The 22,224-nt window shown below is 40.0% G+C and overlaps 2 protein-coding genes across 8 annotated transcripts; both read left to right on the forward strand.

The window, feature by feature from the left end:
• The first annotated feature begins 226 nt into the window (after positions 1-226).
• On the forward strand, positions 227-2,849 carry atp5mc3a (ATP synthase membrane subunit c locus 3a). The gene is made up of 5 exons (XM_041057835.1): positions 227-283; positions 482-578; positions 1,411-1,485; positions 1,984-2,174; positions 2,282-2,849. The coding sequence occupies exons 2-5, from the start codon at positions 540-542 to the stop codon at positions 2,394-2,396; spliced, it is 420 nt and encodes a 139-aa protein (XP_040913769.1). The 5' UTR covers positions 227-283; positions 482-539; the 3' UTR covers positions 2,397-2,849.
• Positions 2,850-3,860: 1,011 nt separating this feature from the next.
• Positions 3,861-20,998, forward strand: atf2 (activating transcription factor 2). 7 transcript variants are annotated; one of them, XR_005895385.1, is made up of 13 exons: positions 3,928-3,986; positions 4,549-4,621; positions 5,825-5,921; positions 6,001-6,119; positions 6,204-6,329; positions 6,730-6,908; positions 8,717-8,831; positions 10,641-10,745; positions 13,379-13,615; positions 13,932-14,138; positions 16,681-16,786; positions 17,684-17,854; positions 18,104-19,562. XR_005895385.1 is itself a non-coding variant. In XM_041057419.1 (12 exons), the coding sequence occupies exons 2-12, from the start codon at positions 4,574-4,576 to the stop codon at positions 17,761-17,763; spliced, it is 1,419 nt and encodes a 472-aa protein (XP_040913353.1). In that variant the 5' UTR covers positions 3,928-3,986; positions 4,549-4,573; the 3' UTR covers positions 17,764-18,085. The 7 variants fall into 7 exon arrangements, 5 of the variants coding, with proteins under 5 accessions (XP_040913351.1, XP_040913350.1, XP_040913353.1 ...); XR_005895386.1 differs by having other exon boundaries at positions 17,687-17,854; XM_041057419.1 differs by lacking the exon at positions 18,104-19,562 and having other exon boundaries at positions 17,684-18,085.
• The last annotated feature ends 1,226 nt before the right edge of the window (positions 20,999-22,224 follow it).

Raw genomic sequence — 22,224 nt, forward strand, 5'->3', positions numbered from 1 at the left:
CATCTCATGATATTCATTTACAAAGCTCTGCTGTTAAAGCTTCCAAACTACCTTTCATCAATATGACTATAAACTTTTATCATCGTTCGTAACTGTGTTCACGCATGTGAGGTGCATCTGAGTGCGTAAATAAAGACCAAGCGTTTTTGTGAATGAGCGTTGCCGCTATGCTCCTGTTCAATAAAGTTTCTGTGAAATGACCTTCCATTGTCATCATCCGGGTCTCTATATACTTCACGTCGCGCATGCGCACTCTTCCACTGTGGTTCGACCTCTGCAGTCGGTAAGTGTGATGGTAGTTTGAATGAGGAGGTAATTGTAACAAATCCCTTTTCATCCTCTCTCCATACTTCACATTGCAGCGCGCAAGTGAGGATATCGTGCAGAGCGAATACGAATGTTCATATTAGTGTGTTTATTTTCTCTGTGGGGCTTTTATACACCCGTTTGACCTTACTTCTCTCCGGTCTTCCCTCCTCAGAGAGACCCGGGCTTCAACCAGATTTGACCGAACCGGTTAAAACGACCTAAAGTAGAAAATGTACGCCTGTGCAAAGTTCGTCTCCACGCCGGCGCTGGTGAGTTTTCTTCCTCCGGTTTGTCTCCGTGCTATGAATGTGAGTTCCGCTGTCTTTAACGTCTCCATTAAATCCGGTTGGGCCTCCGGTTGAACTTGACTGCAGCTGACTGTGGCAAGGGTATCTGCAGAACAGGCCGGCAGGCTAGTGGGCTAATGCTAAAGCACCGAACGACCCAGACATTTAATACGGTGGCTGTGTATCTCTGATGTTCATGAACACTGTGCATGTGAATTATCTTCATTATACTGCCGCCTTGCCTCTGCTTTAGCTCGTAGCGGACATCTTCAATGATGGCCGTCAGCTAAGGTCATTATAAGCTTCTGTTAGCCGACTTCAGTGTAGGGTCCTTCAGAAAACTCACACACTGCCCCGTGCATTCGATGCACAAATATTCCCCTCGTTCATTTGGTCGTTATAAACTCCAAATAGGTGTATCCTGAAGTTTTAGTTATTCTCCAAGGTCATATTTCCGTTTCTAGTAGCCCTAGCTAGCTAGCTATAGTGGAAATTACAATAGGTCCATTTGTTAGTAAGTTTTCTGCAGGGTCTATTGTAGTTTGTCAGCACCATATATTAATATAAGTTTTTAAAATAAATGCCTGACAGCTCAATCTGTACTTGCAAATGTCTATAATGCCACAGGTCAGACAGGCTGTGAGCTGCAGTGAATGACACTGTGATTGACAAAGGGACATTCAAGGTGCCTTCCATCTGCTTGTGTGCTTGGGAATAGTCCCAATATGTTCCATGTCTTACTGATCTTATGTTTGTGTTGTGTTACTAAACCTGCTAAACCAAAACTGCTTTTGTATCTGTGCTGTTACTGCAGGTCCGTGCTGGTTCCCGGGCTCTTTCCAGACCCCTGTCTGCCTCTGTGCTGTCCAGGCCTGAGATGAAATCAGAGGTAAGTAGTAGTTTATCCTTTCTACCTAGACTGTGGCTGTCCTTTGAACACTTAGTTGCTTGGTTAATTATAACTAATTTTGACTATTTGATTTTAGTCTTTCACCTTACGAAATGTCAGAAATTATACTTAGAAACATTTAGATCTGCAGTTTGAAATTAGTCTGACCAACATCCCCAAAACTCAAGTCATAAGTTTAAAAAAAAAACAGTCCACTTCCTGGCTTTTGAGAGTACAGAATTAGTTTTTAGTTGGAAACGAAGAAAAGCGTCAAAGGATTTTGCATTATAAATGTTAACATGAACATGGCTGGATTTTGGCACTTGACAAAATTGTCACATAATCACAAAAACTGGAATGTAGTTGTAGTTTAATCTGTTGCTCCTATCACTAAGACTGTTTTGTTTTAGCTCTGGTTTGTCAAGTAATTTCTTTTCGTACCTCATGGCATTGCCTTTAAAGGTGAAAGTTCACCATTTTTGACTCCTGTTGCTCCAGAGCAGTGTTGCTGTGATGCCACAGAGCCCACTCACCCAGGTCACACTGAGGGGCTTCCAGACCAGTGCTGTCAGCAGGGACATTGACACCGCTGCCAAGTTTATTGGAGCTGGAGCTGCCACAGTTGGAGTAGCTGGATCCGGTGCTGGTATTGGGACAGTGTTCGGCAGTCTCATCATCGGCTATGCTAGGTTTGTGTCATACCTGAAAATATTCTTTTAAAAATGTAAAATGGATTCATTTCTCGTGCATGCTTTGGTTTTTCATAGATGAACTGACAGTATGATCTTGTTTGCAGGAACCCATCTCTGAAGCAGCAGCTGTTCTCATATGCCATCCTGGGATTTGCCCTGTCTGAAGCTATGGGACTGTTCTGTTTGATGGTCGCTTTCCTTATCCTGTTTGCTATGTAAAAATCTGCTGTCATATGACACTTTCATTACAGATGTGACTACATATTTTATTGTGGCTACCAAAATTGTTCCGTGTTGGTGTCATGGAAATGTACATTTTCAAGTCTTTCAGACACTGTCGAAATAAGCAAAGCATGTATTGTACAAATGTAAGAAATTACGTGATTAAAATACATGTATTTGACTATTTAACAATGGCAGTAACTTTTATGTCTGGACTATCATGCTAATACAACAGAGAGCGGTCAGCACATGAATGTCATCTTTTCTGTGAAGCAGCTCTTAGACTTGCCATGCATCAGCCTTGTTTTTCAGAGCATCACATTCAAGCTTTTTGGGGTCCACCTTAATGAGTTCTTGGTTCAGCTGCAGTTAACTAGTAATGTAATTAGGCAGCAAGTGAGTGCTTACTTTTGTAAATGGCATTGAATAAATCTTAGACAATTTAATTAAGTTAAATAATGGTTTTTGACTTTTTTGAATGTCATGAGCAAAGTTGTTGCTCGGTTGTTTAAAAAAACCTAACAAATTGTAATTTAGGCTGATTGGAAGCTGAAACAGTTGACTCAATAGATTTTAAAATATCAGTTTTAGTAATGGGTTATTATTCAGGTCATTTGTCATGCAAGAAAACAGGCCTAATATTTTTTCATTCCAACTTCTCCACTTCTTGTACCATTGTAAATTGAATATCTTTGTTGAAGCTCTTTAGATGTCACTGAGTTATTTGAGAACCGGTGATGGGCATTTTTTTATTGAGTAAAAGAAAAAAAACGAGACGCATTCACTACTGTTGATGAGAATAATCAGATGTGACCCTTAACCTGGTAATTAAAGACATATTACATTATTGATAAATGCCATACAGAAGAAATCTGAGTAATGGAAAATTTGTTACTTCACTAAAGTTTTGGATGAGATTGGTATATTTTCATTGCCCTGCATGGTTGTGAAAACCCATATTCCATATTTATATCACCAATAGTTGTTTGTAAATCACCTGGGACAAGGGAAGCTAATATTTAAAGTTAACACAGGTTACCACAGTGAAAAATTTTAAACATATTGAGAAGCTTTAGGGTGCAATCACCAAAGTATCAAAATGAGAATCTTTTTATATTTAATATCCAGCATTCACTTTTTAGCAACAAAAAAGATTCATTCTTGTGCAAACATGTACATAAGTGTAATTCTATGAGAAAAATATATATTAAACACATTATTCATCAACAGGATTTCAAAATAAAGTTATGTATTTTTTCTCATTAGTCATTTCTATCAAAAATCCATTTATATTTGGGGAAAACCGAAATTTACCCCTAAGAATATGAGATTTACAGTAAAGCACAAAGTTTGAAAATAATACTTATTTTTGAGTGTCTGAGTGTCATAATGAAAAAACCGCAGAACCCATTCGCCTGACGTTTACGGAAAAGCCCACGCTTCTCTCGCGATACTTTAGTACGAACGTGGGATTTTGGAAGTCGAGGGTTGTGGCTGAGGGTAAGTGACCACAGAAACTGACAGCAACCGAGCACAAAGCTGTTGTAAAAGACTTAATTTCTGGCACTGTGAGGGACTTGTACTCCGGTACAATGAAACGGCCTCGAAATAAATGCTGACATGTCCTCTGTTTACAGTGGTATTTAGGTTCAAACATGGCGACGGTTGTATGTTAACGCAGGGCTCAGGCTATTTCATGGAAGCGACTGGAACAGATGATAGCTCCCTCATGTTATAACGTTATAGGGTTAATGTGTGGTGTCTTTTCATCATATTTGTCACACGGGAGACGGTACAGGTGGTTCAGGATGTCCTCATCCGACGCGTTTTTTTTGGACCAAAATTAATGGACCGAGAATTTAGCGTCTTTTATGGTGACACTTAAATGTAAACAGCCAAAGCTGACGCCCTTCATCGACATGCTTTGTCCAAATTTCTGAGGACTTTCACCTTTACAATGCTGCTCCAGCCCTCCGTTAGTCACACAATATCCGATATCAGTTCTGTGCATTTGCTGAAATTAATTTGAGCTATAGCCACAACGTTTACTTGACACGTTGAGGTGTCCAAAGCCTTATTTGTGACTCACATCTTTAGGTCTGATATTTACTGTAACTGCAGTCTTTGTTTTTTCCTTTTTGTATTCCAGGGTGACATAACAGGAATTCCTTAATATGAGTGATGATAAACCTTTCCAATGTACTGCTCCTGGGTGTGGACAGGTAAGTCGTATTTGTTACCGCAAATTGTGCCATTATTTCAAATTACTCTGTATATAAACTGGCCTATAGCTTGGTTAACTTTTGTCAGGTAAAATTTGGTATTTGGCCCCTGCTGTCCCCAAGATCCCTTCAAGTACACTGTGCATGACACTGTAGATGGCAGCTTCACTGTATTGTGTACAGAAGCTGAAACCGCTTGTACTGGATAACTACCTGGCACAAAGTTCTCTGTCAGTTAGTTCATTGTAATTATTGAATGGATATAACATAACTTTGTTTGAGAAATGCACCATGTGGAGCATCTGGTGGCCTGATAGTTAAGACAAATACCACATAACCGCATACCTTTGTTGCATGTGATACGCTTTGCTCTTCCAGCTTTGATGTGTGTAGCCAGGATTTTCAATGTCCTGAGGTCATAAGCAGCCACCCCTCAACCCTCCAGTGTTATTTTAAAGAGATATGAAAGAGTTGTGGAAACAAAAATGTGTTCACTGTTATATTTTTGTATGTTCAAGTAGTTTGATTGCTTTATTGTATTTTTTTTACTGTAATTCTTTTATCTATTTTGAATCGTTTGTATGTCCTAGGGTTTCTCTATGTTATGGTCTCAATCCTGCTAGGGTATAGATTTGAGTGGGGAATTGTTGTATTTATTAATTCATGTATTTTATAATTTTTTGCACTAAAAAGCATCAAATGACAAGGAAAACATGGACAATAAAGTTCCTAACTAACTAAAACTGCACACCAAAGTCACAGAAAAAAGTACTGAGAACATAACCTCTGTGTTCTCAATGTTAACAACAGACCTGCAACTGAAATCCTTCATTCATGAAGGTTAAAATGTTAAAGTTTTGTTGAAACGGTTTTCCGGGTGTTGATTCAATACCGTGGTTATTTTAGGGGCTGCGGACTGTTGTGCTGATGTCTTTGTATTGTGTTGTACTGAAAATAGTCTCTAAAATTTAGTCTACCCTCATTTATATACAGACAGTGGAATAATATTACTCATCAGAAGGAGAAGAGGTAGTGGCAGTACAGGCATTTGAATTGCCATCTTGCTAATAGACCTGCTGTCTTGTTTTAATGTTAGTTAATGTACACTGTTACAAACTTTAACAGTAACTGTTTGCTCCACAGCCTCTCCTTGTGTGTCATGTCTCATTATCCTGCCTGCTTTCTTTTTTTGACCTTACGCAGAGGTTTACTAATGAAGACCACTTGGCTGTCCACAAACACAAACATGAGATGACCCTGAAGTTTGGCCCTGCAAGGAATGACAGTGTCATCATTGCTGGTGAGTGCTCTTGAAGTTGATATATTTTAATGTAACTGATACTTTTACCCAGTGCACTGACGTTTGTCTTCCACTGCAGACCAAACACCTACACCTACCCGCTTTTTGAAGAATTGCGAGGAGGTGGGGCTCTTCAATGAACTTGCAAGTCCATTCGACCATGACTTCAAAAAAGCCACTGACGATGACATTAAAAAGGTTGTTCTCAATAAACTTGTCATCAGATTATCTGACACCTGTTTCTTCCATTGTTTCTGACACGTTCTTCTCACTTCTCTGCAGTTACCACTGGATTTGTCACCCCTTGCGACGCCTATCATACGCAACAAAGTCGAGGAACCCACAGCAATGGAGGCACATCGAGATAGCCCTCTGCCTCACCCTGAATCTACAACAAGCGATGACAAGGTAAAATCTTTAAATTAGGTGATTGTGCTAATCACACAGAGTTTACGAGACTGTCATGAAGGTTGTTCTCCTGGTTCTGTGATTAGTTAATTTACTATGGAATTTGCACATCCACTCGTATGAATATTCATCTAGTGTTTGCACCTTTTGGTAATTTTAATCTGACTTTAACTTGACAGAAATAATACTAACAGTGCTGCACAAAAGATGTTTCATATTCCTAAACATAATGGGAGATTTAGATTTGAACAAATAAGTTTTATTTTATACCTAATCTTTATTTTTTTATTCTAATGTTGAGGAAAAGGTAAAATATCAGGATCATATAATTGGAAGTAATTAAATTATCTGGTTTTCATTAAACACTTCCTGCAGCTAAGGTGTTGTATGATGTTTCCAGGACTTATCTTTGCAGCCAGCCTCACTGCCAACATCCACTATAGTCCATCCTGCATCCCTCCAAGTTCCCAATGTACTTCTAGCAACCTCAGAGGCTAATGTTGTAATACAGCAAGCTCTCCCATCGCCAACATCTAGCTCTGTTATTACCCAAGTCCCATCCACTAATAGGCCTATAGTGTAAGTAACTCGAAATGTCAATTTTTAAAAATCATAGTTTTTATTAAGTCATCCTTTCCTTTTTAAAATTCTTTTTGTGCAGTTTTGTCTTGGTGAGCTCATATTTTATGAGGCATGTGCTTGTTTGTTTTTGATTTATTTGCACTCCGCAGGAATGTTTATTTTTGGCTGTAGACCTCATCAGTCCCGTCTTCAAAAACAACATCAGTGTTGCTCAAATATAGACGTACACCCTCAGTTGAATTTCTGAGTGGTGGAGAAGAAAATGAATGGGGTTTTCACATGATCATCACGGTCACACTCTGTGTTCAGAGCAGTTTTTGGAACGTGTATGTTTTTACTTACACACTACTGAGCCCTAATATCCTCTGTCAATTGATAAATTGTTTTAGTATCATTTAAGCATAATTAAAACCTACTTGGGGCTGTAGTTGTAAAATGCTAATTAAATATATTATTATATTTTTTACCATCATGTGGGTCAGTAGACACCCGTCTAACTTAGAATATGGACAGAAAATTGGATTGTGGATTGTGTGCGTCAGATTTTCAAAAAGACAACTTGATGAAAAAATTTTGTTGTGGAGCTAATTTTCTGCCAATATGTCATGTCACGTGACCCAGTGGTTCATAGTCTGTTCTGAAGTGTAGGGCTACATGGCCCATTGAGCGCACAGCCCTATAATATTGCGCAATGGTACAGTAGTACATTATAAAGGGTATTAGTTCCTTAAGTCAACCCCTGGTGGTTAAGCAAGAGGGCTGGGAGGTGAGCTCACTGTCCTTTTACTGCAAACACAATGTGAAACTTCATAAGAAGATCCCACTGGACCCGGAGTGAAGGTCTCTGCTCAACCTCCCAGCGCATTTATATTGATTTGTAGCGCCACCTGCTGTTCGTGAGGGGGAATTACTCAGTTTTTTTGTGAGAAAATTCTCAACACAATCAAGGCAGAAAGATTGAGATATTTTTTGTCTTTGCTGGATGTGCTGGATGTTTGTACTTGTAAGACATGCTGTGTTTGTGTCTGAAGCACGATGTATTAGAAATATGTGGTGTGTTTGTTTGTCAGGTGTATTTTGTATTTGCAAAACAAAATCCATTCAATTGTGTATGCAAACCACACTGTGTCTGTTCGTGAATCGTAGGGCATTTGTTTGGCGTTTTGGCAGCAAATTAGCTCCGCACATTGTGGGCATGTGCGTAGTGGAGCAAGTCAGATCCAGCTCAGATGAATGTGTACACACTGAAATACCCATTACATTTATCATTGCTTTGTTAAAGTAAGTGCTCATCACACCTACAGTCAGTTTCATAGGTTAAAGCTGAGGTAAAGTGAACTTCTTCAAGACTTGTCTGAACAATCATGTATGCAGTGACACACGGAAATTCTAAACCGGTATGTTTTTTGTAAGAAAAAAAAAAAGAATGATTCTTTAAAAAGCCTGACACAGATGATTTGGTGAAAACCCCAAGTATTTTAAGAGAAACTGTTTTGGCACCAGAAGTCCATATATGGGCAGGACTGATGATACTTACTGGATCTAATGTGGCAGTAAAACGTGATCTTTTTTATAATATTGCTTAACTCTGTTATGCTGCAGGTGTATTTATTTTAAGTCTTGTTTGAGTTGGGTTCTGTCTTTGGCTCCGTTTTATTCCCATCAGTGGTTGCCTGAATATGACTTTATGTCAGTGTGTTAGTAGCCACTCTTGTCTTGAATTTGTGACAGATTCTGTTTCATGTGTTAATCACAAAGTTGTTTGTTGTTTTCCTCACTGGGATCTCTTTTCTCTCCTCCTTCAGCCCAGTGTCTGGCACCTTCCCTGTGCTCTTACAGCTGCCTAATGGCCAGACCATGCCAGTTGCTATACCTGCGTCTATTACAAACTCAAGTGTACATATTCCAACTACAATCCCTGTGAGTGTTCTGCTGGTTATATTAAGTTAATACTGTGTTTCAGTGTGTGGTTAAAGCAGAATTTTAAAATTTGAAATTTGAAATGAGCCTTTTGCTTTTGCCATTTCTCATTTTTACTGATCATAGAAATAAGAATGCATGCAGTAACCTGAACTCACTGAACAAATGGGTATATCACTAACAAGAAAACTAGTAAAAAAGCATTTGCTGACAAAAAAGTATCATCCAAGGGTGGGGAACCTTTGGTCATATCACATGATCTTCATTAGAATATGGAGATTTCCCAGTTGTTATATGATTGTAAATGCTGATGTTTCCAATTTTGGGCATTATGAGCACTATAAGGACTTCCATGCCGGCTCAATAGCTGAGCTTTGTAGTTAATTCTTGTCCTTGGAAAACAGCAGTTGTTGAATCGCATCACCTCAGAGTCCATTTGGTAGCATTCTTGAGCTTTCGATCATATTGCAGAGCTCCAGAACATCGACTAAATGCACCTAGAGGTAAGATTGTTTTGTTTCTGCTGTTTTCCGGGGACAAACAAATGGACTGAAGCATTTGCTTTCTCAAGCCACGTAACTCTACATTACTATTGTAGTCCAGTGGTTAGACTAAAAAATCACTGGACTGTGTCGAACAACGCGCTTTGCTGGACACAAGTTTCCTTGTGAAATGTTGCCTTTGTGCATCTAAGAGATTTAACATAAAAAACACAAATGGGAATAACACTACTTCTGTTTGTTGCTCACGTTATAAATTTGAGACTGTGCACAGGCAGTTATTTCCATCAGAAAAACTGAAGTCCTTCTCAGGTGACATTCAAAATGCATTTATGCTGTAGTGATACATTATTACCGCATACCTCCTTTTCTCTATTTGGACAGCGGGACTATTTACAACTTTGGCAGCTCAGATTTGGCAGTCGGCTCAAAGCTATAGAGGTTGAGTGAAATAATGGACTTCAGAGTATAACTGTGTGTCACTGTGACGAAGACACAGGAATTGGCTGAGCCACAGCAGGCTCCAGTCCAGGATACTTTACTACTATTTGTCCTTGTACAATTAGAATCAACTCTCTTGATTTCTGGCAAAGCAAATACATGATACCACTAATGTGTTTTGCAAACCAATTATAACTGCAACCCATGTCTCATATAGGAAATATGTTGTAAATGAAGGTTTGTTTTTTTTTGTTTTGTTGACTCCCCCATGTGTAAGCTTGTCTTGTTGTTCACTGTAGTCCTGATTGTCTGTGTGGAACACTGAGCAGCAGATGATTATCTCCTGATAGCGGCACAGCAGGGAAAAAACCTGTATCTTCCCAGTCTGTGGGGACTGGGAAAGCCGTTGACAAGCAAAGGAGGGCAAAAGTAGATGGAGAACGAGCCACTAGTGGGCCTCCCTTTCACTCGATCATCTCCTCCCCCCTCTTCTTTCTCTCCCTCTCCAGCTCTCCCCACCTCCCTCTGTCTCATTGTCAGCGGCTGTGAGAGGAGGCCTGGCTCTGCCCTTCCGACTCGTGTCTCTCCATCCTCTCTTCAGTTTCCCTGTCCATATGCTCTGACGCAGGCAGGCAGAGGTTCATTAGCGTGCACACTGCATCTCCATGTGGCGCTGCCTCCACAAAATAACAGGCCATCCAACCTAATGAGGCTGAGATATGAGGAAACTCTGAGAGCCTGCCGTGTGTGTGTGTGGGTGCATGCATGTGTGTGTGTGTGTTTGTGTTATGGGGGAGCGCCGCTTGCCTTTTTACTGCCGAAGACTAATTTTCTCTGTGCTGATCTGTGTCTGTGTCTCTGCTGTCAGCTTGTCAGACCTGTCACCGTAGTGCCTAACGTCCCCGGGATCCCAGGACCCCCCTCGCCACAGCCACAGGCACAGCCACAGCCCGCCCAATCAGAAGCAAAGCTGGTATTTATCATCTCCTGTTTTATATCAAATATTATTTCCATGTAGAATCTGTTATTTCCCTATCTGAGAGAGGTAATAACAACCAAAGTAATGAGAAAGCCTGAAGATAAAGAAACAGTTGCTGTCTTTGACCAAATGAGGGCGGTAGAGAAAGCCTGGGTGGGCAGTATCCAAAAGTATTGAAAATTGAATACTTCTTACTCAACCTAAAGTGCAGAACAGGATTAAAAACAGTGTTAGGTCAGAAACAGAAATGAAAATTAACAACAATAAATAAAACGTTAACAGTAATGTTAACATAACAATACAGACACAACAACACATTAAAAAACAATACCAGTATAACCAACTGTGAGAATTGCATCTTTTCTTTGTCATACATGATAATAAACTGCATATATTTGGCCTTTAGACTGCTGGTCTGACAGCACAAGACGTGAAGGCATATCTCACTATTTTCTGACATTTTATGGACAAAATTATTAATCAGTTTCTCTGAGAAAATAATCACAGATTAATCCATAATCAAAATAACGACTTAGAATCATCCAGCTACTAAAAACAAAAAGCAGGAGACAGACATATTTCAGCCATTTCTCTGTGGAGAGAAGACGGTCACAGCAGTCTTGTAACTAAGTCATCCTGTTTAAAATGTGATAGTTGAAGGGCCCGGATATGAAGTGTTGTGAGCAAGATCAGTGGCAATGTGATGAAGCACGGATCACAGAACCTGTAAGTGTTCGCAGCATGCTCCGCCTGTGGAAATTAACAGATAAACTATGGAGAGGAGGTGTGTGTGTGTGTGTGTGTGTTGGGAAGGAAGGATTGATCCTGACTACCGAGGAGGAGAAGGAGGGAAGCGAGTGGGAGGGGAGGGGTTGTCAGGGATCATGGGGTACGACGATGACAAACGCGTAGACAGCGTTGTGCTCAGCACGCCGTCATTGGGGCCAACCAGAGGGGGGCTACCAGCGAAAGCCAGCTGGGGGCATCCTGGCACACGCTCAGCGAGGCACATTAAGTCGGCCTTACCCTGCATGGAACCTTTTGTTCAGCAGAATCCTGCCTGACCTGCATCCCCCCTCTTACTCCCAGCGCCTCCCACCGCACTCAGCTCATCAGCAAACACCTAATGAGCCCGCGTCAAGAAAACAGACCCCCACTCAACCTGCCCGCTCCCCGCCCCCACCTGGCTCTCAGGGGGCGTGGAGACGGCACTTTACAAGGACTGATGATGCTGCAAAGACCACAATAATGATAATTAACTTGCTGAATTTAGAAGATTATGCTGTTAATTAGTTGCAAAATAAAGATAAGTAATATAGTAGCAGATGGTTGAATAACACCCACGAGATGGAGGGTTATTACACTGATGAGGTTTCCATGGCAGAGATGAAATATGAATCTGACTGGCTTTTCCCTCTTTCTATGGGCCATTCCAAGAGAATAATATCTTGTTTCTGCCAGAAGAGCTTCTGGAAGGGTATTACACGATAAACTAATTTGGTAGATAGATTGCTCTGGCAAAGGTAGTTGTTAGAATAATGTGGTCCTCTGTTTTCCCATGTAAATGTATTCCCTCTCACTTTGTTATTGCTTTGAAAGGCTCATTCACTTTCACCTTGTTTGCTCAGTGTGTGATGCTGGAGGAATTGGCCTGTGAATCATGGACACCAATGTGCAGAGGAATAGTTTCTGTGAATGGACTGTGTCTTTGTACGTGTGAGTCACATGCCGTTGATGTTCTAAAAAAGTACATTGTGTGATGGTTTGGGTCACGTTATGTGCTGTGGATGTCCCTCACCTTTTGTAACCAGATGAACGCGAGGAGTGTTTTACATGCGTGCGTCGGACTTTTTTTTTGTCTTTTTTTCTTTGCAATGTTATATTTATTTTGAAGGGAAATGGAACACTAAAGTCGTTGTAGAAGGACAATATTTTGTATAATCAAGCAACCGACCCTGTTAGTAAAGTCAGCAGTCATACACCTCTCCTCTTCATCTCTTCTGACTGCTTTCAACTCAGTAGCTTCATTGAAGCAAATGTCAAGACAGTTCACTAACTTCTGAAGACTCGTGCTCTGTCTGGTGTTGTTATTCATCTTTTGGAACGTCTTTCCTTAATTCCTCTAAGCACATATTTTTGTTAGCAGTTGAGAGAGTGTTTTGAAATGTCTTGGGTTTCAAGTTTCATTTGTAGTTCTTCAAAAAACACTAAGCGCTTGTTAAAATCCCACACAGGGCTCGCTCCTTTGTAATTCATTTGCGCAGGCCCACAATCACAAATGCACATTTGCTCTGTTACTTATAATAACCTTGTTTTTCTGTCACAACTAGATTAATTGCTAATGTATTGCTCAAAAGAAGGTATTCACAGGTGAAAATCATATTTATATAGAGTAAACACATGCCTTAACAGCCAGTGAAAATAAACACTAATACTTCAAAAATGTTCCCTTTACATACTCTAATAAAAATATCAAATATATTGAATGATAAAACAGCAAAATGGTCTTCTTGCAGCATGTCCTCCTTTGTACCATACTTGTATAATTGACTTTTTCCTCTTATAAGAACCATTTCTTTGCTTGAACTATTAATGACTGTTTTCTCTGTGATGAACTCTCTTCCCAGAAACTGAAAGCCACATTAAGCCAGCAGCTTCCTCAGGTAACCAATGGAGATGGTGGTGAAGTTCAGAGCAGCGCTGTTACACACACTGCTGCTCCCGCTTCTCCTGCTCCGACCCCGACCCCAACTCCAGCCCCGACCGCAGTCCTAACTCCGGCTCCGGCTCCTCACCTACCCACAGCTGAGGAACCTTCTGCCCATTCCCTTCAACAGCCAGCCACCTCCACCACAGAGACACCTGTAAGTATTCACAACTACAGTGTCTGTTTGTTCTTTCTGAGAATATTGTTGCAATTAAGCCTCTTGTAAGCACAACTGTTGTTTTAACAAGATGTGAATATAACCTAAAACGGGATTTTATTATGTAAAATCTTTGTATGTACAGTATATACTGACATATCAAATCAGTCACTAAACTGAGTATTTAATGTGATTAGTAACAGTAACGTCAGTATTCTCTGTGTGTAACCACACCGGTCCCGTTACTCAGTGTGTGTGGTGGTGATTTTTGCTCTGGTAGTTATTGTTTTATATTATTGTTCTTGTTATTGTACAGGCTTCCCCGGTGCCCCCTGCACAAAACCCTCCAAGCACAGGGGGTCGGCGGCGCAGAACCACAAGTGAAGACCCTGATGAGAAACGCCGCAAGTTCCTGGAGCGTAACAGGGCTGCCGCTTCTCGCTGTAGGCAAAAGAGGAAAGTGTGGGTCCAGTCTCTGGAGAAGAAGGCGGAGGACCTCAGCTCCATGAACGGACAACTACAGGTGCTCTTTACCTCTAACCTTCACTCATTGCATGTAACAGCAGCTACTGACAGTTTATGTATATATGCATGCCCGTATCTGTTTATCATCATCTGCTGTGTACACAGACTTTTCCCTTCTGTGGTGATGAAGTCATTAAAGCCGATTAAAAAGAGCTGTCGTGTGACAGCAGCCCTTTACATCGATATGTCCCTGTCAATAAAGATGTATCCTCCAGATGTCAGCTGCACACAAGCGTGTCTTCGCTTCTGTCTCAGCAGTTTACTGAATGGCCTCAAAAATCTCCTAGGGAAAGGTGTCTTTTTGAACCTTCATTTCGCTGGAAGCAATTAGGATCTGATGCTGACAAGTTCGAAACAGTTCATGTATCTGCTGTCTCTGTTGATAAGTGTGAGCCGGGGGTGCAGCACATCGGTGTTCCAGACAATTAAATGAGATGTGGTGTTTATTTGCTCACTGTCTTATTTTTCTATGAAAGCAGAGTAAGATGTGGAAGGTGGAGGGGGAGACAGACAGCAGTGGAAAAGAAATGGGTTCATGTTGTTAATATCTGGATCACAAAACAAGTTATCACCACTTGTCACGGGTGCACTGGCTGAGAATTTACATAAATATAGGTAGATGAAAGGGGAAGGAGAGGTGAGTGAATGGGGTTATAAACCGCAAGAGCATTGCTGTTAACTACAAAGAAGGGAACAACATGTGGCAGAGAATAAAAGAGCGCTTTACATGAAGGCATTAATCAGCAGAGCAGTTTTTGTAAAAACCCCCATGCTGACATGGCCCAGCTGATCAGTGAAACTGCCTCTAATGATGCACAATTATTTTAACATCATCCTTAACTGGCTTTTTAATGAGGTGTCAGACCAGGCAGCTCACAGTGCTCCCAGCTTTACCCAAGGCCCATTTGCTCAATTTTGATTAATTCACAAAGTTAGAAACAAGTTGAACTCTCAAAAGTCCAGCTTAGTCGGGATTAACATTCCCTGCACGATGCAGTTTGCAGTTACTGTATTTGGAGCATCAGTGGCAGTGTGACTGTCATGAGTTTGACTTCACCTTATAAGTAAATGAAGGTGTAAATGTCTTTGTAAATCAGCCGAACGCTTTGTATTTTCACCGCTAAGCTCTAACAGTAGGATGCCTTTTTCTCCACATCCAACTAATGATACAGCATTTTGTGACTTTTGTGTACAAATCTATCTGCATGGAGTTTGTTTATCTTTAGTAAGATGGAGAGAGAGTAGAAAGGAACGCCTGCGTTTATGTGACTACAGTAAATGGCAGCAGTCATGGTGGAAGCACAGTGAATATGGCGTTGGCTACATGTGATACATACCGTCCTTCCAGCTGTGTTTAAATCTGTCTTACAATAACTCAGCCTTGCCAGCACCGGCAAGACTAAACAGATGGAATCAAATAAATTGGCTGCTTTTAGACTAATAGATTAAGCTGCCCATAGTCCTTTTAAAGGAGAAGAGAAGGAGCTTAAATCTGCCATTGGGTGTTCTGCGGGCCCCTGGCCGCTCTAAATCCAGTTAAAGTCACCTTCAGCGTAATGTGGCTCTCTTTTACGACATGCAGAAATCCTCTGTTCCCCTGGGAGCTGTAACGACACGAGAGTGTAAATCTAAGCAGCATCTACAAAGTTGCACTGACAATCCGAACAGCTCGCTTCTGAAAAATGTGCTGGTCGGTCGCCAGTGAAGGCCCATAATTATTGTGTAGGAAAAACATAAATGAAGAAGTACATCACATTTTATTCTGAATTCGTTCACTGTGGTGTTACCTTTTCCTGTGTTTGCTCTTTCTTGTGGGACAAAATATGGGTTTATCTGCAGTAATGCTGTGGTCACGTGTTCTTACTGTACAGAGGAGGTCCTGAGCATTTAACCCTGTGATCCCATTAATTATTTGCATTAGCTAAAAGATTCAGCTATTCATCTATAGAGGACATACCCCACATTCAGGCTATGATTTAGTGTATATACTGTACTGAGCATTTACTGTATACATGCAGGTTTTTGGATTATTTCTAGTCTTTATATAGCTTCCTATTATGGATTCACACTAGAATTAGACGGATAAATCAGGTGTGTTGATACATTTACTTACAGCCTCTTTTTGCAGATGTATCAGTATCAGCTTAAAATGTTGTCCGGAGACAAGAACAGTACAGAAATGCTAAACATATGTTTCAGATGAGGTAAAGAGCACTGACAGATTTGTTATTAAAGTATAAAATGTTCCATTCAGTACACATTATTTCTTTCTTCTTTTAAAAAACAACTTTACTATTACTTTTTTGTAGCTCTCAAATTTCATTTTAACTGTTGGCCGCAAGAATCAAGTACTGGTCGAACTCTACTGCAGACCTTTTGTTTGAAGCAGAGCTCAGTCTTGTTTGGTGAAAAGCATTTTGGAGGATTTCGAACTATGTGCACATGTCGTCTGTTTGTCTTCATGTTTTAATCTGACATGGTGTTTGCTCCGTGTGTGACCATTTTATTGAGTGCTGTTGTGTGTCTCCTCTCTCCCAAAGAATGAAGTCACCCTGCTGAGAAACGAAGTGGCTCAGCTGAAGCAGCTTCTTCTGGCTCATAAAGATTGCCCTGTAACCGCCATGCAGAAGAAATCTGGCTATCACAGTGAGTAATGCTCCATTATTCCCAGCCCGAGGCTTCCAGTGAAACGCTTCTAAAATGAGCTCCAGATAACCACTAGAAGGACACGTCTTACTTATGGCCAAATGGAAAGAGCTCTTGACATATTAAGGCACTTTTTTGTTGTTGTTTTTGAAAAACTTTGCAAAGTTTAGATATTAATGGGTAATGTTGTTTGAGACAAATCCTTACTGGTGGCATTGTCAGAGGCCACAGGTGGTAACTACAAGATAACAGTTCTTTTCTCCTCACCTGACACCTAAATGAGCATTTGTCAAATGAGGCTAAATACCTACTGTGAGTGAGTATGAAAGCATGTAACACCCACATATGGTAGTTAAAATGTAACTTTTAATATTTTCAGCTTACATACTTCGATCATGTTTACGAATATTCGAATATATGAGAAGATTCAGCCATTGACATCCTCTTCATTTAAATTTCCTGTTGTCAGCCTGTACTGTACAGTTTCTTCACACGGTCTCATTTAGCATTATATCACCTATATTTCTTCATTTCCAGAGACTGGGCTTCTGTCATTCTGATTTTCTGGTCATAACTCACCTTCCCTCACAGATTAGCCAGTATGCGACGAGAAACAAGAGCGCTCCAAGCCACTTCTCCACTGTGCTCTAAACACCTCCGCTGACTTGTATTGACAATGATTGCCTCTGAAATGAGTCCATTAAAGCAGCAAGCCTGACAAGACTGCAGAGCATTCTCGTTGTGGGATGTCCACCAAGCTTGGCTGTTCATTATGCATTCCTTATTGCTAACCATTCCACTGACACACGTCATGTGCATTATGGGACTGATGGTTTCCAGGCTGGAGTGGGTTGTCGGAGCCAGGTCTCATTTAGTGTCGTCTGGATTGTTTTTTAGCAGGATCCGCAGATGAAGTGGGTCATCTTTCTCATGTGTTTGCTGAGGATGTCTGTCCTGCGTTTTCCAGACCTTTGTGAAGGATGAGATTTGGAGCACTTTTTATGCAGTTTGGAAAAAATATGACCCCATCCAAATACCCCGCTTCATCAGTTTGGTTCATGATGACAGGTGGAGTAGATTTTAGACAAGCTAAGAAGTAAAGCCAACAGATGTGAGAGTGAAAATAAATGTCTGCTAGTGTCTGCTCAATGAAAATTTGTTCATTTGAATTGATTTTAAACTGGATTTTTGATCAGGAAAAAGTAGATATTATTACAATAGTTTGCAATCACAACATTTAATGTAGAGGTGTTACAATGGACTCAATGTGTAGATCTGTTTTTCAAATCAAATATATTTTTTGGTTTTTTTTTTCAGATTACTGGAGCTACTCCACAATCATTTAACCCCTTTCAACCCTCAACTGTAGAAGTAACCCTTGGGATACAAGTGACCCTGGTTGAGAATCAATGAAATAATAAATCTCACTAATTAGTAAAACACATTATTTCATTCTGACTGATCCATGGCTCTCACCCATATAAAGGCCTCATCAAGCTCTCTGTTCTCCGAGAGTTACACATCCCATAAGGCTACACTGGCCTCCAGACCTGGTAATACCCTTCATCGTCCTGACCAGGCATAACCATGGCAGGTGGGAGGAAATTACCCAGACTGCCCCACAAACAAGCCCGGACATGCTTTCAGTTGGCACACCAAGCTGTCCATCTGCTTACAGCAAACCCCACTTCAGAAACCAAGAGAGCAGAAAGAAGCTCCGGCTGCCCAGGGAACCAGAATTTCCGAGTATTATTATATATCAGCCAGCCAGCCCTTAATGTCGTTAGGAGTAATAATGCTCACTTGAACATGGAACAAAACCACGAGGCTGATTTATTCTGAGGTTGACCTTCTACATGGTAAAACAGCAAGGGAGTTTATTGCGCTTTGACATTCACTTGCACTAAATCACACGGTCAAAGTCTAGTCAAGAGGGCAGATGAAGCTTCTAATGTGAAGACATTTGTGTTGCACTTTAATTGCTTCCTCTTGCTATGGAATCTGTATTTTACAGTCTCAAATACGAGTCCCAGTCATTAATTACAAAGTGCCATAACAAGTGACTTCATATCATTAGCAATATTAATTATCATTGTGCTCCTTATTCCTTTATGAAACAGAGCATGAGAGTAGAGTCTTTTTTTTTTCTTTTTTTTTTTTTTCCATCCGGATCCAATTAATTCAATGCAACTGCCTAACAGCTGGTGGCATTTCAACTCCAAGTCTTCCCTACTCTCCAGTGTGAGCATCATTAAAATCAGGTGCTGTAATCATCTGTCGCTGCAGTAGTTGGCAAGATAACAAAAAAACAAATGAGAATGCAGTTAGGGATGGGAAACATTGCCACATGCCCCAGAATGTAATGCACCCTTATGATGTGGGTTTAAATTGACATTGGAGCTTTAATTAAAGGAAGGGGTGCAGAAGTAGCATTATGGGGATTAATGAAATGGTTTCCACACACCACATGCAAATAGCTCTTTTACATCTGATTAGGCCTACATGACAAAGTTTTCCTGAGCCTTTCTGGATTGTATCACTGTCAGTGCTGTCAATTAAAACAGCAGGAAACGGCAAATCCAAACTTTATCAAGACATATTATCGGCCCAGACTGTGATTTTTCTGTGTGATCTTTGCAGTCTCTGACAAAGATGAGAGCTGCGAGGACATGTCTGTCCCCGGCAGCCCCCAGAACGAGGCCATCCAGCACAGCTCCGTCAGCACCTCCAATGGGGTCAGCTCTTCCTCCACGACCCCGGCCGTCTCCGCCCTGTCCAGCGCCACCGCCATCACATCAAACCAGAGCACAGAGGAGAGCCAGCCACAGAGGGGCGTCAGCCAGTCTCAGCCTTCAGGGAGTTGATCGTCCCAAACTGTGCCCGAGCGTCAACACTGGAGCGCTGTTGCTTCTTCTATCTCTCTGACAAACAGAGGAAAGCGATTCTCTCTCAGCTTCAGTTCGGACCGTAATGTTTTTAATTTATTCTTGATTGGTTTGTTTTATGTTTGGTCCATTTCGTCCTCCATAGACAATGCTTTTGAAAATGCAATGTTTTCTCTGGAATTGATGAAGACAAAAGAACAGGCACTTTAGGTGTAAGATGTAAAACACGTGGTTCTAAAATGTTTTTGTATTTCTGTGACTTATTTATTAATCTTATATATTTTTTTATTTGAAAGCGATCGGCCTGAACGGTTGATCAGTGAATTGTTAGAGACCTTACCAAAGTGTGTTGTGGCTCATTTGTAATTAGTTTGCTTGTTTGTTTTCATGACTGTTATAAGCACTATCTTTATAATATTGTTACATTAACAGTGATCACTTTTTTTTTTTTTAATTGCTTTTTTGATTTTGCACATTTTGAGAGATGACGGGTTTACCTTTTTAGAGTTCGACAGTCCACACGTTAAGTACCGGCAGCTTTTTAGAAGTAGGTTTGATTACTGTCACAATACACCAATGTAAAAATGGCTGAATCAGATTTTAAATTTGCCACCTTTTCTGTGAGTGAGATCAGCTGTAGTCGCATTGTGCAGTTTGAATGTCTGAGCTCATCTTTGCTTGTAAAATAGTCTTAAGGGGGTGAGTTAGTTAGAAACGTTTGCTATTTCATTGACATTCCATCTGTAGTCTGATTGTTCCTGAAGCAGTGATTGTAGGATTGCAGTACCTTTTCCATTACTCAATCATGGTGATGTTGACTTCATTCAGTGCCATTAATGGTTTTGTATAAATTAGTTCTGTACCTTTTTTAATGCAGATCAGCTTAAGTTGAATGCCGTTCTCTCAGATTATGGGTCTCATGAGCACAATTGCTCAGTAGAGCCAACATCTTGCTTTGTATACTGTCTTTGCTTTATAAGTGACTGTTTTATGGCTATAGTGTCTAATGCAGAACGCTTAAAGACATTATGCTGTTTTCTTGATTGCAATTCTAGATGACAGTTTTTAGAAAACATTGTAAATAACATCAATGATACATTGTTCGTGATCTTTCCAGGTGTTACGTACTTAGTTTTTTGTTTTGTTTGTTTGTTTTTTTTTAAAAGGATAGTGTGGATTCAGTAGCTCTGAGCTCTGTTGATCACATAAACTCTGTTAGCAGTTAAAAACTGACCTTTGAAGTCTTTGAATCATTAGGATAGGCCTCTCCCCGACACAGTAATGTTGTCATGTAAAAAAAAAAAAAGCATTCAGATGTGAACAGGAATCACATCATGTATATTAGAGTAACACTACTACTGCTTTGTAAGAATTGTGAGCGTTTCATCATTGAAATAATTGTAGGAAACAAATCACACCATGAAGTCAATTTGCCTTTTCTCTTAGTCTGTACTGGCTTACTACTGTGTAGTTTTATGAGAAGCTAACACATGGTTTTCTTAAAGTATGTTATTTTTTAAATTTTACTGTTATGTGCTATCTGCATGAGATAATAATTCTCTGCGAGAATTTAACTGTCTGTTTGATAATGTCTCAGTTAGATAAATATCATTAAACAAGTTGTTTCAACTTGAGTTGTGGCTCTAAGTTTATGAAAGCTTTGGTTTTTGTTTTTTTGTTTTTTTGTTTTACCTTGGCTTAACTGCTAAAAAGAGGTGTGATACTGTGTTGAAAGTGTACTTGTAACTTGTGAAAGTTCTGTATAAAAATTTGAATTGATAAGTTGTTGTAATAAACCTTTTAATATCTCTTTAAAATCCAGCTTTGCTTTCACTTAATTCTCCAGGCTGATCTGTATTAACTACAGATTGAATGAAATGTGTGAATGTTTTAAGTAAGATGTATTATCATTGATGGATAAGTCCAGGCCTCACCACTTGCTTTTACAATAGTTGTAACAGGACACTGTTTGATTGTAACCTTTACATTTTCTTTTTGTGGTGTGTTCTGCCACCTTGTGGAAAATATGGAAATGACCAGATCTCTGACAACTGGTGGTACTGTTTTTGTGCTTGATTATATTTCTTTCAAAATAACACTTTCTCTCATATTTTTCTTACAGCTCCAGTGAACCTTCCCTATCTTGAGAAACCCAGGTATTTGGCCTCCTTTGTGCCATATTTGTATCCTTTGTCTAATAGTGATTTTTTTTATCCTTCAGTTAAATCACCACAATGTAAAACTTATTCGTGCCCTACTGTTCTGTGCTCCTTTTTTAATTAATAATAATACTGCAGCATATTTTGTTTGTTAATCATTTTTGTGTGTAAAATCTTGATCTGCAAAGTAAATGTGACTGTGAAATAAATGTAGTGGAGTAGAAATATGAAGTAACTCATAATTGTACTTGTATTGTCCACAATACTTGAGTAAATACTTCTACTTCACTACATCTAAGATAAGATTTTAGAAACAAAATATATTATCGATCGATAAATAATGAAGCATTGTTATAGAAACAGCTACAGCTAACTACAGAGCTGCTGCTTGATG

This window comes from Toxotes jaculatrix, chromosome 15 (genome assembly GCF_017976425.1).
Source record: "Toxotes jaculatrix isolate fToxJac2 chromosome 15, fToxJac2.pri, whole genome shotgun sequence".
In the NCBI taxonomy this organism is placed as follows: domain Eukaryota; kingdom Metazoa; phylum Chordata; class Actinopteri; family Toxotidae; genus Toxotes; species Toxotes jaculatrix.